Source organism: Peromyscus maniculatus, chromosome 3 (genome assembly GCF_049852395.1).
Source record: "Peromyscus maniculatus bairdii isolate BWxNUB_F1_BW_parent chromosome 3, HU_Pman_BW_mat_3.1, whole genome shotgun sequence".
NCBI lineage: Eukaryota > Metazoa > Chordata > Mammalia > Rodentia > Cricetidae > Peromyscus > Peromyscus maniculatus.
This window is the reverse complement of record NC_134854.1, coordinates 160,276,040-160,297,089: the sequence shown is the minus strand read 5'-3', so window position 1 is coordinate 160,297,089 and position 21,050 is coordinate 160,276,040. Positions and strand designations below refer to the sequence as shown.

Sequence of the window (21,050 nt, the reverse complement as noted above, 5' to 3'; positions counted from 1 at the left end):
TGATTTGAAGAGCAAACTAAGACACAGCTTCCTGCGAATTCTTGCTGATTATAGTGATTTGCATATCCTGCTTGGAAGATGTGTCCTATTGTTTTAAGACAATAGGCTGTCTTCGTTTTTTGTAGGGAGCCTGTATCTCAGCTTTATAACTTGGCAAAAATCAAATCTTTTGTCATTCATAGCTATTGAAACAATTCTTGATTATTGATGACATAAGAAAATTTAAAATTGGGAACTTTCTCAAAGTGTTATTTTAATTTTTATAATAACCATCCTAATTTTGGGTGCATATGTATTCAAAAATACCTTTCAGAAATAATACCATGAACAAACCCAAAAGCTGACAAGAGGTTTAATCTCTTGAAACACAAAGAAGCAATTTTTTCTTGAAGGACTTTAGTGATAGAGAATTCCACACAGCCCCCTTTGGAAAACATTTCTAGAATTCAATAACTTTATATTTTAATTTTCAGAGTGTGGTTATTAAGGTTTGTACTATTGATGGTAGTAACATCTCCCCCGGTAATTAAAATTGATTATTTTCTACTTTGTCCCTTTCTTTCCCCCTCTTTCTCTGAAAGCCCTCATACATTATTTCAGGAATTATAAATATAGAGCAATGTAGGGCAGGGAAAGGAGTCCTTGATTTAAAGTTATTTTTTAGTGTAGCAAGAGAAGCTGGTCAGATGCAAACACAGTTGCATAATTTAATAAATAATTATGCCACATAACAAATTGTTCAGAAAGTTGTTTACCTAAGCAACAAGTACCTAAGATGCCAGATATAAGCAGGGGTGACAAGCGCATGCAAATAATCTTAAATGAGAGAATCAGGAAGTAAATGTGGATAAAATGAAGACTGAGAGTTGAATGGAGGATAGGTGATGGCTGGAAAATTATGGATTTATAAATATGGAGGTTGAAACTAGCAGGTTAGGGCTGAAGATGACTCAGTGATTAAGAGTGCTTCTTATTCTTGTAGAGGATCCAGATTCAGTTCCCAGTACCCACACCAAGTGACTTACAGCCATCTGTAACTTTAGCTCCAGGGTATCGGATGCGCTCTGGCTTTTGCTGGCACTTGCACACATGTGGTACACATGCAGGCAAACAAACATATACATAAATAAAACTAATAAATTGATCTTTATAAAAAAGCTACTGTGTTATTAGGTTGCCACTTCTCATGGAATATGTTACAAATGCTTGAAACTAATAGAACTTTCAAAGGAGATTCTGTAATTCTGGGGGAAATGACTGAATGTTCATTAGAACTTACACAGGACACACTTGGAAGAGAACCAGATGGTGGAACCAACAATGTAAGGCTTTGTTCAGGGAGTGGAGTGTCATTGGGTTTTGAAAAATAAGAATGAAACTTCTTGTTGACCCTTGCTTATTTTTATTGCTTAATACTTTTTTTTGTTGTTGCTTTGGGAGGTAGAGGTAAAACTGTGAGACTTCTATGCTAGAGAAAAAGATTCTGTCTCTGATATACAATTTTAATTCAAAGCACAACTAATTGAAACGGGGAAATGTGCGGTATCCTGTCACTATTTTAAATGGACAAACACATCTGGGCTTATCTTAACTTGAAGAACATATTCTCGGGGGTTCAAATGCTTCTCTTTAGAAATGGTTAGGGAGGAAGCATTAAGAAGGTATTAGCCTTGAAAAGACATTATCACTTGAAATTGAAGATATTACCTGTGGATCTTTCCCACAATTATATACACACACACTGTATATGGTAATCGTGATGAATTCACTTGCCTGGGTCCACAAGTGGAGAGTCTTCAAGTGTTGGTTGTATTTGTTCAGAGAGGAAAAAACTAAGCACACAATCACTCTGAAAAAAAAAAAAGATGAAATGCAATAGTAAAATATTTCTTCATTTCTTATATTTACCTATTAATCTTGTTCAGTCTTGCATGAAAACATTGCTATTATTATATGATTTCTAATGAGTATCTGTTATGAATTCCATAAATAGAGAAAAATTTATTTGCAGCCATACTGTCAGTATAATTCTGCTGTGAATTAAGCTAGTCTTTTTTTTATGTGGTTTGAGAACAATTATATTTCTTCAAGAGATTCAAGGTTGTTATGTTGCTGGAGGTCATCATAAATGTTTATGTTTTGTAATTGTATCATTATCCACAAATCCCACATCCCCCTGTCTTGGAAAATATAAAGCTCTGAGAAAAATTTCTTTCCAAATGATATAGGTGCTTGCTTTGTGAGAAACCATTACTAAAGTTTCAATTCAGAGAATGTTCTCTGAGGATTGAATTCCTCTTCAGCATCCAGGAATGTGAGGACATTGTAAGAGACAGGTACATGCACAAGGCAGTGTCTATCTTTAGGATAGTCTAGGGAGATACAGCATTAAAGGGAACAAATTCTAGTCATGTGTATTTTAGGTATAAAAATAGGGATCATCACAACTAAACTTCCATTTAACTTCAACTCCAAATGTATGCATTCCTGGTTAATCTGAGAATAGCTTTTCCTTAGTGAAAGTGGCATTTATTTTGTTGTAAGCTATTAATAATCAAAGTGGCTTCTCCCAAGAAGACATTCCTTGATTGTGTAAAGGGTACACTGAATTATTGATTACACCATCTCTATATATACCAATGTGGTAGTGCCTGTCAAACCTGCCACGTCAGCCTTTTCTCATTCTGTGAAATGGTCTTTCAAATCCCCATCAAGAAACTTTTACTTCCAAGTCTGACTTCTCTGCTGATGACTCTGTCTCCATTTCAGAGAAAATAAAATTGCTATAAATTCTATAGACACACACAATTACATTCCTTCCTTCTTGTTGCAATGAAAGAGATGCCTGCTCTTCATCTAACAGACAAAATTGTGCCACTCCCACAAATCCACACTGATCTGCTAAGCCTCAGAACCACAGAATGTTATCTGATTGGAAATGGTGTCATGTGGGATATAGTTAGTTAGGCTAGTGTGATGTATTGAATGAGAATAGCTCCCATAGCCTCATATATTTGATTGCTTGATCCCCAGTTGATGGAACTATTTGAGAAGGATTAGGAGGTGTGGCCCTTGTTGGAGGAGATGTGGCACTGGGGGTGGCCTTTGAGGTTTCAAAAGCCCACTCCATGCTTATTTAGCTCTCTCTCTGCCTCTTGCTTGTGCATCAGATGTGAGCTCTCAGCTACTGCTCCAGTATCATGCCTGCCTGCCGGCTGCCATGATCTCTGCCGTGGTGATCATGGTCTCTAACCCTTTGGAATTGTGAGTCCCAGTTAGCATTTTCTTTATAAGTTGCCTTGGTCATAGTGTCTCTTCATAACAATGTAAAAGTAACTACGACATCTAGGATGGGATCTTCTAATCCAATATGGTTGGTATCCTTATAAAAAGAATAGGTTTGAATATTACAAAAGGAAAACATACAGGCAATCTGGGTTAAGTTGGCTAGCTACACACCAAGGAGTAGGAACAGGCAGTGATTCACCCATGGGGCTATGAAAAGGAAACCACCACTACTGACGTTTTGGTTTTAGACCCCCAACTGCTAGAATGCTCAGACAAGTTTCTGCTGTTTATGTCCCAGTGTGTTGTGATAATTTGTTACATCAGCCCCAGAGAACCATCCAGGGCTGACCCCTTCATCAATGCTCTATTTTTTACATGCCAGGAAACCCTATTCCATTCATTATCTTCTCACCTTATTTTATTTTTCATCTGTGTTAAATATGGTCAACCAAGGCATGCAACACATACTCAGGTATAAAGAACGCCTTGTGACTCTTGTTCCACATCTTCTCTTCCCTGACACAGGTGAACCTAGGGTCACATGGGGTCTTTTTCCATTTCTACATACTTTATGGTCAGTCACATACAGATTTTGCCTAAATGACCTTTAAAACATACTCTCATCTTTACTTCTAATAACCTCTGTATTAAAAAGTACTCTTTTTCAAATTGAGCAGATATCTGTCTTCAGTGAGAGGATTTGTCGTTTGCTTTTCTGATATCAGACTCTATCCATTTTTCTCCTGTATGTCTTGCTGCTGTGTGTTTTCTTATCCCTTCCCATTTTGCTTTTAAGTTAAGTTTTTCATTCTAAGTCTGTCACTTAATTCAAATATATTGTCTTAAGATGACTTTGGTGACATTTGTATCTACTCAGGAATCTAAGGTTTTCTTTTGTCTCTCAAATCTCAACACTATATCTGAATTCTTTTTGACTGGCTTTCTTGACTATTCAAAGATGTGCATCAAGAAATGTTGAGTCACTCCACTGTTCAGTTTCTCCTGTGTCCAAGCTCAAAACAAATGCTCTTGACTCTCTTTTTCCCTTGCTCTATGAACACAATCAAATGCCAAGTTCTGTGGTCACAGCTCCACAGCTTAGGGGTTCCCACATCAGTTACTTTCTCTGAAGTAGGCTCAGAGTTACTAGCAGATGAGGAGTCAGAGCTGGAAGTTAGGGAGATTTAGAAATGCCCTGTCACAGAATGAAAGAGAAGACTGACCCCAGGAGGCTGTCCCAGGTGTTGACAGCTGCTATCCCATCAGTCTCCCAGTAGATATCTTCCTTCCTTCCACATCACTGCCACGTTCCCAGTTCCAGCACCTTCCATTTCCAGCTGGGTTCTAGCAGATGGCTGTCTCTTCCTGCTAACCCTTTCCCAATCTATTTCTGTAAAGTTGCCAACTGATCTTCCAAAATAAAAATCTAACAACTTCTTAAATCCTGATAGTGGCTTGGCATTACTATCTAAAAGAAGGGACCCCTCTCTGACAGGGACCTTGCCCGTTCTGTCCTCTTAGCCATTTCTCTTCCAGGTCTTTAAGTGTAACTGTGTGGATAATATTTATTCCATCAAACATGTCCTGCTTTCTTTATCTTCTTTCTTTTTTCTATATGTTTCTTTCTTCTTCCTCTCTACCTTGTCCACCATTGGCCCCAAAATGATGCTGATTCTTGTCTTGTGAGCTACTGAGCAACAAACAGCAGATTGAGAACCAACCACTCATGTACAATGTATTTCTGTTCAACCATGTGTCATAGAACAAGCTGAGATCTGTCTTCCAATTCAGGTTGCCTTGGTTTCTAGTGTAAATAGTCCTATCAACAGTTTATAAACATTACAAATTAGTCAACTGTCAGTTTCTATCTCTACATATTGATTTGTTGTGAGGAGGCTGTAGAACAGAAACCTAATACTTAAAAGAATCAGTCCATATCTAAGAAACTGATTGCATGTTTTTTGTTTTTGTTTTTATTTGAATGCGTAAAATCAAATCTCACAGTGAATAGAACTGGTTGAAGGAAATATGATCTTCCAGATCCTTTGATGACTAGTCAGTAATAATAATAATAATAATAATTAATAATAATAATAATTGTTATTATTATTTGGGGAAAGCTTGACCTTATTAGCCAATGGGTAATAAACTTCTTTATTAAGTAAGATGTCTTTCCAGTTAGTTCCTGAAATGTCAGCACTAGCTAATTATTCCCCTGTGTTTATACTGCCATGTCCTTGAATTCTTATAATTCTGGGTCTGGGTGAGATATTTAAACACTAATTCATTATTGCAGCAAGGATTTTTTTCTTTTTTTCCCTTCTGCAAGAGAAACAAGGTCCACTGTCAGTGAAATGAAGAATCTAAAAGAAAAAAATGTGAGCAGGCATGGCAATCACAACACCCAGAATGGCTGAGCTAGGAAGATCATGAATTCAAGGCCAACCTGGGATACACAGTGAGACACTGTCTCAAAATAACGATATTGCTAAATCTCAAAATAGCCATTAAATTTCTTTAGATTTTATTTACGACTCTGAATCCAACAGGTAGTTTGGAACAGAACCCACCTCCCGATACAACCTGTCAGGGTTTTCATCTCTGCCCTTTCTTCTGTTACATAGATGGACTATGACCCATGCTGTCCTACTCATGTGCATTGCTCTGCTTTCTGATTGAGTAGTCATTTCTTTTTCTCTCTTGTATCATTTTTCCTCTTTCTTTCTCATCTTAAACATATATTTTATTAAAGGAGCATTCACATACATTACAATTTATTTCAATAAAGAAAATTCTTGATTTATATTTCCCTGTATTCTATTTTCTCTATGCTTAGAGAAAGTCTGCTGAAAAGTTGTTTTCTACTTTATATCTCAAATCTCTCTCTTTTCATTTTCACTTTAACCTCTTCCTGCTGGGCTTTTGTTTGGAAAAGTCCCAACGTACTTTAATGATTGTGCTTCTCCTGCCTCACCTTTCTGACTGTTGGCATCAGTGATGTGAGCCACCAGACCCATGCTGTTTCCTGATTTTTTTAACCATCTAATTTGACAAGAAAACCACTTTATTTTGAATCATTCCCTCTTGTTGGATTCCAAGCACTCTATTCTCTGGTGTCCAATTGATTGATCTTCCTCAGCTCTCTTTGCTGAGTTGACCTTATCTCCTCAAATTTCAAAATTGATGGGCTGCCTAGTCTGGATTTCTAACTATGCCTCTTTTAAATTCATTTCTCAGTGTACTCAGGATTACTTAATCTCTTCCAGTGTACAATTTTGATAAACAGTTATTTGGAGACAATTACAGTATGTGTATTTTCAGCCAAACAGTCTTCCTGAATGTATCTAAACCCCTTGTTAATATCTTTGGGAGTCTCACAGAAAGTCAAATATAGTGTGTTAAGTTCAGACTTTTGCTTCCCACTCACTCCCAATGGCACTTCTGATGTTCTCACCTTCCCAACATATTTAGCCAATCTGAACTTGTGTGACAAGAAAGATATCTTAGTGTTTGGCTCTCATCTTGATTTGTCAGCTCTTGAGCAGAAATAGCTTTCAAATGTGTAGGACTTTTTTCCCATGTAGCACATTATGCATCCAACCAGCATTTCTCAATCTGTGGGTAAAGACCCCTTTAGAGGGTTGAATGACCCTTTCACAGGGGTCACATATCAGGTATTCTGCATATCACATGTTTATATTATGATTCATAACAGAAGTAAAATTACAGTTATGAAGTAGCAATGAAATAATTTTATGGTTGGAGGTCACCACAACATAAGGAACTGCATTTAAGGGCTATAGCATTAGGAAGGATGATAACCACTGCATCTGACAAACATATAAATAATGGCTATGATTTGTCTTGGACTATCTAAAGTTACTAGTTGTTGAACATTTCTCACCTGGTGACATTCAGCTCAACAACTAGTAACTTTAGATAGCCCAAGACAAATCATGGCCATTATATATATATGTGTGTGTGTGTGTGTGTGTGTGTGTGTGTTTTATATTATCCCTTTTATAGAGTAGATTATAATATAACTAATAAGAAATTTTAATGCTTAATATGCTTTTAAATGAAAAATGAGGACAATAAAAAACAAACATGAAATCCAATGGGTCAATATTAAATTAAAATCTCCATCAGGGTATGTTTTGTTAAGCTCAGAATTCTCATTCATAATATGTTTGCCAATTACATTAACCAGTATGTAATTTAAAATGACTGACTTTTTTAGAGAGCCGATCAATTTGGAACCTAAGTGTTTTTCCTATATTATATTATCAAAGACTGAATAGAGTTAAAATACATGCACAGGCCAGAATGGATGGAATATAAAACCGAGATTCATTTTTCTCTTTCCTTACAAAAGCACATTAAGTGTTCCCATTTATTAACTAGCTGGCCAACATCTAGCATTGGCTGCAAGATTTAGTGACTTAAAACAATAAGCTAAATCTATTTCTCTCAAATGCCATGGAGTGCCGTAAAGACGCAAGTTTAAAAAATGAATTCCCATAAGAGGTCTAAATCAAAGTTGAGCAGTAATTGTGTTTTATTGCCTTCTTCATAAAGCAGCATGTCAGCATGTCCAGTCTCTCACATGGCGCAGCCCACTGTATACACGTTGGAGTCACATGGAAGAATGATACTGTGAAGAAAAGGGAGAGTCTGGAGAGTTTTCTGTGATTTGGGCTCTCAAATGTCATTAGTGTTTTACCAGACGGTGAAGACTAATCTTGGCTTTCCTGATGGTGCACACATGACATTTATCCTGCCTGCTATGTAAGCTCTGCTAGTGCCGAGCAAGAAAAGAGCAGTGTGGTGACAAACATGCAATTAACATCTGGGTTTAGCAATGGGGAGCAGGAAACATATGTTTGCCATTAAGACAGGATTTATCCACTTGGCTTTATTTTGACATTGGGTTTCTGCTTTAAAAACAACACTGTCTAAACTTCAAGTGATATCATTCCCTGTTTGCAGGCACTTCCAGAAATGAACAGCAGTCCTCAGAGGAGGGAAAGGTCCCAATGCAAGCGCCTTTGAGATGTTGCATCCAGGGTCTGTTTGCCTGTCTCAGCTGAACTCTGATGCGGACATGGATTTGTTTAGGTTTTGCAGTCATTTGCTGCAACTTTGTCCACATTACTTTTTGTAAAGATTTTTGGTTCATTCACAACACATTTCCATCAAAACAGAATGAAATTTAAAGAAGCAAACGGGATTCTTAGTTATCGACATCATGCTTGAATTTATCTATAAACACTGAAAGGAACCCAGACACTCCTCTCAGGATGAGGATGTGAGTGGAGCCAATGGAAGCCAGGAAAAAATGTTACAAGGATGTTCAAATGCTCCCTTAATCTCCTTAGGAGAGATGGCTAGTGTGATAGTGTTTTCTATTTAATGCCTGCTTCATTTATCAACAAACACTCTCAGAGGGTGTGTGTGTGTGTGTGAGTGTGTGTGTGTGTGTGTGTGTGTGTGTGTGTGTGAGAGAGAGAGAGAGAGAGAGAGAGAGAGAGAGAGAGAGAGAGAGAGAGAGAGAGAGAGAGTATGTATGTGTGCATGAAAGAGAGGGGGCGGGGGAGACGTCTTTAGGCATCTGTCCCATCATCTAGGCTGTTTTTGTATCTTTAGATCAAACCTCCCCCCTATCCAAGACGAGGTGCTCTTCTAACACAACCAATTCTTGACCTCAAAGCATCTTTATCTAATCCTCCAAAAAAGTAGCACAGCTCACAGGCAAGGACATAATAATATGTGACTTTAGGAAGAGAAGGTCCAATTTTATATTCAGGCTGCATTTTCTGCTCATGGCCTTTTCATTTTAGGTCTTGTATTATTTATGTTCACACCTATATCATCACTATATTATTAACTTATCAAGAGTCAAGCATATCTCACATTATTTTAACCTATCCACTTCCCTCAAGAAACAAAACTAAAGTTTCTGACTTTAGAGTGTTATAAAAAATAGGTGCGCAACACAAATTTAAAGTTCCATGGCTGGCAGTATTTTTCATAAGTGTAGCCACAGATGAGTTAGTTGTCCACTTTCTGATAAATAACCTATCACCCATGTTCATATAAAAATCACCAGTTAAACTCTGTGGATTAAAAAAGAAAAGACATGAAAGTAGCAGTTTTTACTGGTAATAAGAAGGTTTTAGTAGGAGAGAGGAGGATTAGAGGGTAATGGGACATGAAAAAGATCAAAACCATTATATATATATATATATATGTACTCAATTGTCAAATAATTAAAAATTCTTATGTTATTTTGCATAATGATATAATATAGTTTGAAAGAGTTATGAATTTAGCATATAACTAAAACTAAATACATATTTTAGTATGCATGCATAATAGGATTATCTTTAATTTTCCTGGGCTGCCACATGACAAGCAACTATGCAAAAAATTGTTTTTAGAAGGATTTTTCTAGGATCAAAGATAAAGACTATCTTGCCCAAGAGTACTCAGAACAAACAATGCACAAGCCTTTAAGTCTGTATTTATTACAGAGGAGAAAGAATTGTGAGCACAAAAATTCCTCTAAGCAGTTTATGTCACTTAAAATAATAAAAAATAATGATGGTACATCCCATGCTTTGTAAAGTTTAATGCTCATGCCCCAAAATAGATTCCTTTATACATATGAGGAAAAGGAGCCAATCAGGAATACAAACTTAAAAATGTCAAAGTAACATGATTTGTGTTGGAATTAGTAGTATAACTTTTAGGTCAATTGTGTTTCATTTAATCTTGAAATTAAATTTCATTTCCTAAACATAAAAAGATTAAGAAGTGTGATAATTAATCTTGATTGCCATCTTGGTGGGACTCAGAGTCACCTAGGAGACACACCTCTGCACTTGTCTTTGAGGGTGTTTTTAGAAAGATTTAACATGGGTGGGAAGACCCACTTTGAACATGCATGGCTCTCTCCCATAGGCTGAGGCCCCAGACTGAACAAAAGATAAAGAGAGCTGAGTGTGAGCATTCATGTCTCCCTTCTTGACTGTGGATTTAATGCAACCAGTTGCTTCAGGATCCTTTCCATGGTGGACCTTACCCCAAACTGGGAGCCAAATAATTCCCTCTTTCCTTAAGTCGCTTCTGTCAATTGTTCTGTCATAACAAAGAGAAGAAGAGAATACAAGGAGTTTCTACAAACATGTGGAAATGCATGAAGCTTTCCTAAGACAAATCCCTTTGTGGTGATCATTAACAATAGGTCATGCTGCGCAGTCCAGAGAACCTGGGCACTGAGGCCAGAGTGGCTAGTAATACTATTCAGGTAGTGTGTGTGTGTGTGTGTGTGTGTGTGTGTGTGTGTGTGTGTGTTTGTACATATGCAGATGGGGTTGGAGGCCAAAGATTGATGTCAAGTATCTTCTTCAATCCAATTCCACCCTGTTTCTTAAGACAGGTCACTCACTGAACATGGAGCTCACAGATTCCACTAGGTGTGCTCCAGGATTCAGCTTGTCTCCACCCTCATAACTGAGGTTACTCATGCCTGTCAATCCTGACTTTTATGTGGGTGCTGGGGATCTGAACTCAGATTCCTTGGTTGGCCAGCAAGCACTTTAGAGACTGAGCCATTTCTCCAACCCTCACTGTCCAGCACTTGATGACATCATTGAGGCTCCATCACAGTATAGCCTCTGGAATGACACTCAAGTTCCAAGAAATTTCTTTGGATTGATAGAAATATGAACTTACAAAAGTCTTTGCAAGACTCTCAGCATCCAACACCATAGGATGTAGACAAAGGCAGTCAGATTTTTACAGTGCTATGTGTGTCAGATTCAGTTCTTTTACTTTCTGTGGTAGATCTTCTCAAACATGTCTGAACACATGAATCACTTGGGTTAAACACACACACACACACACACACACACACACACACACACACTCCATGTCACTTTTACCAACAAGGTAAGCATTTCTGAGAATAAGACACCTAAAGATATTTTTTAAAATCTCTCTTATTCTGAAATAATATTTGGACCACTTAATACTATTTTTGGTACCTCTGGCCAGAAAGTACATAATGTGCACAGTAACAACAACAGCAATAATAACAACAACAAAATACTTGTTGGGTTGGGAATGTAGTTCAGTGGTAGAGTATTTGCCTAACAGGTACAAGTTCTTGGGTTCAATCCAGATTTGCAAGCATGCATGCATACATACATACATTCATACATTTCTTTTTGGTTAAGTCAGCAGTTCTGGAAAGCAGCAACTATAACACTCTGCTTACAAAGCACATATATTATTTTTGTTGCTTTTGGACATATTTATCTAACAATACTTGATTGAGTTTTGTAGTACATACAGGACAATTAATAAAAGAGGTGTAGTATACAGATCTTACAAAAGTAGTATCCTCTAAACACTCATTGAGGCTGGACTCATCTGCCAGTTGTAGAGCCCGTGTGGAGCATGGGTAAAGCCATGCTCATCCCCAGCACTTCCTAAAAATCAGCTGGGTTGCTGGAATCATACTTGGGACCCCATTACTTTGGAGGAACAGCTACAATTGACCTTCCTTTAGTGAGAGCCTATTGTGGAACAAGATAGAATTCTTCTTAGAACTTCAATGCTAGACTGTGGCACACATGTTCCAGTTGGTGTGACATTAGAATATTTGGTTTCAAATCCCATGCTTGAGAATGCGAGTCCCTCCTCCTTTTCCTTCTCCTTTATTTTTAACCTACTATAATGTCATTCTTTAATTCAAACTGTGTTAAAACATAATGTGGTACCTAACATTTACTCAGCTTTCTTGTGCCTCAATGCTAACCAATAAAGATTGACAGCAACATACAGGAAAATGAAAGCGAATGTCCTCAGGGTCTCTGCAGAGTGGCTTAATGTAGCCACATCTGTAAATATGACTGTAATGGAAACTGCAGGTCTATGCTTGGTGGCTGTGTTTATATGTCCCCATGCATCCATGAGAGTGATGCATGACGATGTTCATTAAGCTTTGTTGTGCTGAACTGCACTTTGCAGTCTCACCATCCCATACATGCCCAGCTCCCTTGCTTTCTACTCTATGATAGCCCTCTGCTCATGCTTCTGTGCATTAACTTATTGCAGGCGTTTTTACTGTACATGTGCTGGGCTTCCTATTAATAGCTTGTTACTGAATATGGACAGATCTCAATACTCACCCTCATAACACCATAGGCAGAAATCAGTAGTGTCTTTACTTTATATTTGCCTTTGTCTACAAAGACCAAATCCTGATAATTTCAGTAGCTACTGAATATTCTGAATCCATCATGCAAGACTTTGTATCCAAGCAGCTTTAGTGTGAGTAGTGTGGCCACACATAAAAGTGAGAATCCTTTCAGCATTCCCTCAGCACTCTCCTTCCCAGACATCTGCCATACTTGTCACCCTGGCTTGAAGCATAAGTACATGGACATGAACTTCTGAGAATATCAATCAGTAAGGGACATAAGTATGTCAACATTCTACTCCATCCTTTGATATGCAAAAATCACTTGGATCCCAGTGTAATGAAATATACAACCTTGTTCTTAGAGGGTAGAAGGGTCTGTCATTTATTTCCTGCATTGATTGGAATAGAAATTAAAATACAGTTAGAAAAGAATAAGGACAAAAAACTGAATATGTGAATATTTTCTTTAAAAATTTTTTTAAATTTATATGTATGTGTATGTGAGTGCAGGTACTTATGGAATCCAGAAGAAGGCTTTGAGTCCCTTGAAGCTGAACTTACAGAAGGTTGTGAGCTTCTGATGTAGGTGTTGGGAACTGAACTCGAGTCCTCTGAGAGAGCACTGCACACTCATAACTGTTGAGCAATCCCTCCAAACCCTGAATATTCTCTTTATGATGAAAATGCTTACTTTCCTATAGTCTAGTTTTCATATTGTCTTATATTGTTTTTGATAATTTTCTATCTTTGCTTCTTCTGCCTGCTGATGTTATTATTCTCCTTCTGTTTTTCCAGCAGTTAGTTCTCATGGGGAATAAACACTGTTCATTTTTTCTCTTTGCTCAAAACAGATAGATTGCCAATGTGATCTACAGAGCCAGAGTGGTCTTTCTGGAAGTACAGTCATGACACTTAACACTCATCCATACTGATCATGGCCAGGGGTGGCCCTGGATTGATGCTAGGCAGCCAATGGAGCCAGACTTTCATTTGGCAGCTGAGAGAGTTCTATGATTATCTGTACTAAGGTGGAGGTCTCTAATGTGAAGCTCATTTTGTATCACACACTAGAGTGAGAAAAATTATTTTTTACACAGGGCCTCATGTTGCCCAGGCAAGCTCAAACCAGCTATATAGCCAATAATTAATTACCTTAATCTTATGATCCTCCTGCCTTTATCTCCTGAATGCTAGGGGTTATAGGCTTCATTGCCCTATCTGGCTTATGTAATTCTGGGAATTGAACCCAGGGCTTTCTGTGTGCTAGCCAGGCACTCTAACAACTGAATTATATCCCCAGACCTAGGGAAATATTCATATTTTAAATATTTTTTTTCAGATCTGAGGACCGAACCCAGGGCCTTGTGCTTGCTAGGCAAGCGCTCTACCACTGAGCTAAATCCCTAAACCCTAAATATTTGTTTTATAGTACTTCTAAGGTTTTCTAAACTTTTGGGGTTTTTTTTCTGCAAGTTTTAGAATGACATCCCTTATTCATATGAAAGCTTGCATATAAAATGAATGTAAACAAATTACCTATTTTGGAAGCATGAGTTGATTGGGAAACAACTTGTCAATAATTAAAAGAAGGAGTTAAAGATCAATGTCAAATAATCTCAGATATAATCTGTCAATCCCTTAGGTTTTGAAGGACAACAGCCATCCTATAGGCCACTATATGATAATGATGGTATTGTCATTCATTTATTCATTCAAAATACTTAGCAAGGATTTATGAGTTAGAAACTATCTATATGTGAGGTAAAGCTAAAGAGGGTACACCCATTAGTCCTTACATTTCCTAACAGAAGGAAAGAACATGACCATTATGCTTGCTTCTTGCCATTCTCTTTGTCTGGAGTGACATTTTATGATCCCTATTTATTAACTACCCTCTGACCTTCATTAGCAACTTGTATGCCATGCTGTCTAACTTGCTTGCACTTAAGTTTAACTCTTTAGTATCCAGGCACTTAGCCTTTGATACAGAACAGTGTTTTCCAGCTTTAACATAACGGGGCAACACAATAATCTAACCCCATCTGAGAATCTGTCAAAAACTAGGACACAGGAGGACCTGCTACATAGAGGCCATATGACCAGTAATGTCTATATGAGAAAGAGAGGCTACTGTCTGTGACAATGGTTAGGGACAGGGAGGAGGAAGGGTGTTCTCCTTCCTCTAACCAGTACGCCTGTGCTTGCTTCCGTTATTTACTCACAAATCAATCAGTAGATGCTATCTTTATTCATTAGAATGTTAAATGTCAGAGATGAAGTTTTTCTCATAGAAAATGGTGCCTTGTTAGGCAAGCATGGTGGCGCAGGCCTGCAACCCCAGCACTTGGAAGCAGAGGCAGAGGCAGGAGGACTGAGACTTACAGCCAGCCTTGGCTACATAATGAGATCCTGTCTTGAGAAAAGCCTTGTGACTACTGATTAGTCTAATTATTATTTCAGATGGGCTCACGCTGGTGATACTCGAACTCCTCTAGGTATGTGATTTAGATTAAAATATTCTATAAATGTTCTCCATTCTTACTTCAAAAAGCAAAGCACCCAAGAGAGCTTGTATTATTCACCCTAAGGATGCTGTCCTAGATAAATTACTACATGATTATGTCTAAGAACTGAAGAGTTCTCTCAGCCTGCTGCCTGCTTAGGAAACCAGGAGCTGTCTCAGGGATGGCCCATGTCATATGGACAACTCACCCAACAGTAAAGAATGAGAGATTACTCAGCATCAGGAAACATATCAGCTTCATACATGCACAGTGTGCTTATGTGTGTGGTGCGTGGTGTGTGTATTTGCATTTATGCTTGTGTGTTTGTGTGTATGTGTACATATGTATGCGTGTTTATGTATGTTTAGATGGGTATCTGTGTGTATGCGTGTGCATTTATGAACACTCAGATGGGTGTTTGTATGTGAATTTGTATGTTTGTATGTATGCTTGTGTGTTTTGCAAGCCCAGATCTGACTCATATACAAGAAGGACAGAATTTTAGCCCATAATCTCTATAGAATTTTCCAAACTGCTTCCAGAAAGATTGAGAATGCTATCCTAGCAAATAAAGAAACATTAACAAGCTTTTGGGGGTGATAATGACCACAGACAGGAATCTGCAGCATAGCCTTTCTGAGGGGTGAGGTGAAGTGAGTATGGGGCAGGCACGACAGACGTTTGGAAACTGTGACCCTGGGAGGTGATTGCAGTGCCAGATTCTCACAGTGACAGTAGGTTAGGTCATTTCATCCATATTCTGCAAAAAGCAATTGCAAGAGCTAGGCATGTGATTTTTAAACTTGGCTTCAAAGGATTGGAGGACCAACAGTGTTGATTCACCCTCAGTACAAACATGGGAAACTCTGAGACTTGCTTATGAGAAAGAGAAGCAACAATGTATCTGAAGAGAGTCTAAAGACGTTTGGAAAAGCAAAGATGTTAAAAACAGAGAACAAATAAATTAATATGTATTATTATCAGAGTGTATGAAGTACAAATGGGTTAAACAGACTGTTTTAGGGTCTCACATCACTGGGAAATTTAAGAAAAATGCAAATCATATTGGGCTTAAAATACTAGAAACACATGCTCCAATCTGTGTGGAAATTGCCCCAGTTAATCAGTATATCACTCCGAAACTATTTAACACAGAACTGAATTATCAACAATGAATTTTAATAATGGAAGAAAGAAAAAATACATCAAGTGCATCTTAAAGAAAGCACTTGTAAGATAATAGACCTAGATGTACACACACACACACACACACACACACACACACACACACACTCACACACACACACACTCACACACTCACACATATAGGAGCACACACCTCGCCACACACACAACAGCAGATGTAAATAATTAAGCATTATAACTAAAAGGCAAAGATTATATCGTATATATAATACAAAATTCATTTGTGTGTTAATTGTAAGAGTTATGATTAAAATAGAAAATATAAAATGATGCAAGTAAAATGATAGAAAATGTTGGATCATAGAAACTCCAACTAAAATGAGTCTCTTGGCTGTATGTTTATTACACAGGAGTTTTAAGGTATTGCGGAACCAAAACTAGACAACAGCTAGCTCTCCTAGGATTATCCTGATTTTCCCAGGATCCCCTAAAGATGGCAGCATCCCCAGACAACAGGAAGTAGTCTAGAGAATATGATGCCCACATTCCCAAGAGGTGGGGTAGATGGCTTTTAGTTGTTTGGTGGGTTATGGATATTTGTCATCATTTAATGGAGTTGGTTTCAAATTGTTACTGGTCATGGTCAGAAAAAAAAGGGAAAAAAGAAATTAGATTCAAGGATCTCTTTCTAAAAGAAAAAAGGAGGATATGATATAGAAATGATAGGATAAAAGTGTAGATTGTTGAGTCTACTTTTGAACAGTTATTTGTCTCAAATATTTTACATTGGTATGGAATTTTGTATATTTTCAAACAACAAATTTAAGGTTATTGTTACACTGTACGACATGTTTCTATTTCTTGTTTAAGGTATTATACCTACGCATCTCATTTAAAAATGAAAGTTTTAGTCCTTGAAAGCTATTTAGGAAAATACAATCATTTATAACAATCAAACTTACAGTCATGTTAGATATGTTTTCAGGGTCATATAAAGACATAATTTAAGTAGATAGATGATCTTCAAACTCTTCAAAGACCTACAGAATATGGCATTTAAGATGTTATAATAACATAAGGTTTTTCATGACAATGAGACATGTCAGCTCCTGGCAGCATCTATTACTTCATAAAAGGATGATAGGCATCTAAAAACCTCCATATGGAATTTACTTTCTTGGTGGAAAAGTTAGCCATTGGGGCAAGAAACTGCTCTTGCCTTGACTGCTGACAGTATGCTGTCCAAATTGGACAAGCAGGACACAAGAGAGTGACTGCCAAACTTTGGCAAGACAAGGTAGGACAGTTCTTCAAAAAATTCCTGCTTCATAGAAAAGTCTGTCAAAGATGGATGCCCCAACATTACAGAGGAATCTTGGGTGACTGTCCAGGCACCCAGCTATTTCTGTCATTTCTCATAGTTTTGGAAATTGCTTGCACTGCATTTCCTGTTTACTCAAGTAGTATTATGTCCTTCTAGAGTCTTTGGTGGAATTGAAGACTAGGCAATTATAGATGCAGTTTTCCTTAGTTATGATAGAAGGTAAATTAGGTGTAGACCTTTGGGATCATCAAGATAAAATAAATAATGGACTATTTTCTCCAAATATGCCAAATACAAATGGACTGGATATTGCAAATGTAATTCTTACTCGATGATTGTTCTCATTGTTTATAGTTTTATTATGTTAGAGTTAAAACATTTCCTTTTTATTTAGACAAAAAGGGGGAAATGCTGTGGAATATTCCTTTACACTGTGTGAAGATATGTCACTGTGATTGGTTTAATAAAAAGCTAAAGAGCCAATAGCTAGGCAGGATTCTCAGGGCTGAGAAAACTCTGGGAAGAAGAAGACAAAGTCGCCAGGCACATACAATGAGGCCTGACATGTAGATGAAGTAACAAGCCATGAGTCATGTGTTAGCATATAAATTAATAGAAATGGGTTAAGTTCTAAGAGCTAGTTAGAAACAAGTCTAAGCTAAGTTTTCATAATTAATAATAAGTCTCCATATGGTTATTTTGGAGCTTGTTGGCAGGACATAGACAGACTCGTTACATTGAGTAAGTTCTTATTACAGATAGAAGATATTGTTGAGTAACAGCAACCCCTCTTACCCCCAAGATTAAAACAATCCATCCCTCAGGAATCTCCTTATGCAGGAAGGTAAACAACTCTAAATAGCTTCAGGAAGTCCCTGAAACTGACTAGATTCACTAGGGCCCTCCATACCACAGTAAGCAATAACAGCCGAGAGTCTTCTTAGGCTGAAGGAAGCTAAGCTGCAAAGAAGATTCTCAGACAAGCCAACCTGCAAGAAAGACTCTGAGACTAGACCAACTGATGGGAAGAAGCAGAAACCAGCTGAGCTGCCTGGAAAAGGTTTAGACTAATGAGGCCATTTGGAAAGGACATTCTCCAACCTGCTGAGGCATCTGCAGACTATGCAGTGTGTTCCAAGTTCCCAGCTTCGGGAGCTGTCACCCATGCTTGGGTGGGCTTTGGTGATGTGGCTGTCTTTGAGTCATTTCTGCTTCTGTAAGTGACTCTCACCCATATGCCCGTAAGTAACCCCAATGAAACTTATGGTTTACCAAGTTGGACTTTGGTAGTATTTGTACTTAAAAATATCAACACACATGAAACATTTCCCCTCACTTTCTCTCTCTTCTCCATATGAAGATACAAAGGAATTTGTTTAATTCTTATACTCTTTCATACATCCCTAGTATCAGTAGGATAATTACCACCCCACCCAGTAGATATTCATGATCTAATTTATATAATGTTAGTTTACACAACAAAAGAGCTTTTGCAGATAAAATTAAACTGAAGGCCTTGAGATGGTAAGTTTGTCCTCTGTAGTGCAGGTTTGCCTAGTCTAATGACTAGCATCCTTCTAGTGGAGGCAAAAGAACAGTTAGAGCCAGATAAAAAAGTGTGATGGCAGGAACTGAGTTCTGAATGTGCCACTGTATTGCTGAAAAAGACCATTTAGGGCAGTGGTTCTTAACCTTCTTAATACCGTAACTCTTTAATACAGTTCCTCAGGTTGTGGTGACCCCCCAACCATAAAATTATTTTGTTGCTACTTTATAACTGTAATTTTGCAACTGTTATCAATCATCATGTAAATATCTGATATGTAGGATCTGATATGCAACCTCCAATGGGGTCATGACCCACAGGTTGAGAATCTCTGTTCTAGAAGATGGACTATTTCAGAAGGAGCAGGTCTACCATTAACTTGACTTCAGTCCCTAAAGTCCCATATTCAGATTTCTGAGTTCCAGAACTGAAAGAAAATAGATTTGTGTTGCTTCAAGCCACTTGACTGTTGTACTCGGTCACAGTCCCAATGGAAACCTAGTAGAGTAACATGGTTTTCCTTACCCATGATCCCCTGTTGCTTGTTCCTTCTCAGGACATCACCCTAGAAAAACTGTTAAATCCAACCCCAAGTTAAATGCTTGAAAGATACTGTCTGTCTCCTAATCCATACTTTTTATATCAAATCTGGAAGAAATCCATGCTTCTGAGATTCCAGAGCATCTATGCATTTTGTGGTCCATTTAACTCAGATTGCATCATCTAGGCAAGGTGAAGTAAGTTGAGTTATGGACTTCGTTTCATGGACTTCAGACATGCTAGACATACGTGCTTATTGAGTGAAGAAACCACAGAATGCTGACACGTTTAAAACTACTTTTGGTAAAGATAAGTCAATAGTTGACGTTTGCATGAAAGTGGAAAAAAATAAACTGTCACGTACATTGGCGACTTCATAAGACCCACTCAGCATCTGTTCCAGGTAATGTCTTAGATCTCTGATTCTCTTATGATCCGAATCTGTAAATGGTAAGTGCCACCAATGAGGAAATCTGTTTTAAAAGAAAGAAGTGGTACTTTGGTCAGTAGGAAAATCAACCTCTTTTGGAGTGGTCACAAAGTTAACAACTGCACCAGTGGAGGGCCAAAAAAAAAAAAAAAAAATTAGAAAAAGCCAAGATGTACAGGATTAATCCTAGCCATTTCAGAGACACAATTGTGGTCATTTGTGCTACTTTAATCATCACTGATATTAGCACTAATTTAATTTAATGTTGTTAATTTAATATGATATTTATTACTGTATTTATAGCAGACTACAAATGTTTCCTCCCAGTACATGTAGGGGCTAATGCATAATTTCTGAAATTAATGACTTAAAATTTTTCAAAGAGTTCTGATTGTATTGTTTCTTAGGGCTCTTGACAGATATTATTGCATGATATAAATTAGACATGTCATCTAGTAGCATCTGCTTCCATCTGGCCTCACTCTTGTGAGTCTCACTCTTGTGGCCTCACTCTTGTGAGTCTGACCAGAAGGCTTCTCTGTGATCTACCTGAAGACTACTTGGTGAGTTGGATTTAATATCAGTTGTTCGGTGGGATAACCTGTTACTGGTCCCATCTGGTAATATATTTTTATGCTTAATTGTATCTTTCTAGAAACTTACTGTTGCCTTTACTGATACTTCTGCTAGATGAAGGCCTGCCTATAGTGCTTCCTGGAAGGAGAAATGAGAGGGGGTGCGAAGCTTTTTCAGCAAGCACACAGAAGCAGGTGGTGACTTCAAGTCAGGGCAGTCCCTGCTACTTGTTTTTGTTTGTTTGTTTGTTTGTTTGGAGACAGGGTTTTTCTGTGTAACTTTGGCTGTCCTGGAACTCACTCTGTAGACCAAGCTGGACTCGAACTCAGAGATCCACTTGCCTCTGCCTCCTGAGTGCTAGGATTGAAGGTGTGCACCACCCCTGCCTGGTATCCCTGCTACTTGTTAAAAAGGTCATGAAGGTGCAGAATGAATAAATCTATATACTTAAATTATTACCTAGTAAATAAGTAGCATTTGATATT

General features: G+C 37.8%; 1 protein-coding gene across 6 annotated transcripts in view; it reads right to left on the bottom strand.

The window, feature by feature from the left end:
* The window catches only part of Pik3c2g (phosphatidylinositol-4-phosphate 3-kinase catalytic subunit type 2 gamma), a 352,621-nt gene that overhangs the window by 46,986 nt on the left and 284,585 nt on the right, over window positions 1-21,050 (bottom strand). For all 6 annotated transcript variants that reach the window (XM_006976490.4, XM_015995399.3, XM_076568126.1 and 3 more), the window contains 2 exons: window positions 19,924-20,032; window positions 1,774-1,849 (listed from right to left, as the gene is read on the bottom strand). In XM_006976490.4, coding sequence (XP_006976552.1) covers window positions 1,774-1,849; window positions 19,924-20,032 — 185 coding nt within the window. The remainder of the gene's footprint in view (window positions 1-1,773; window positions 1,850-19,923; window positions 20,033-21,050) is intronic.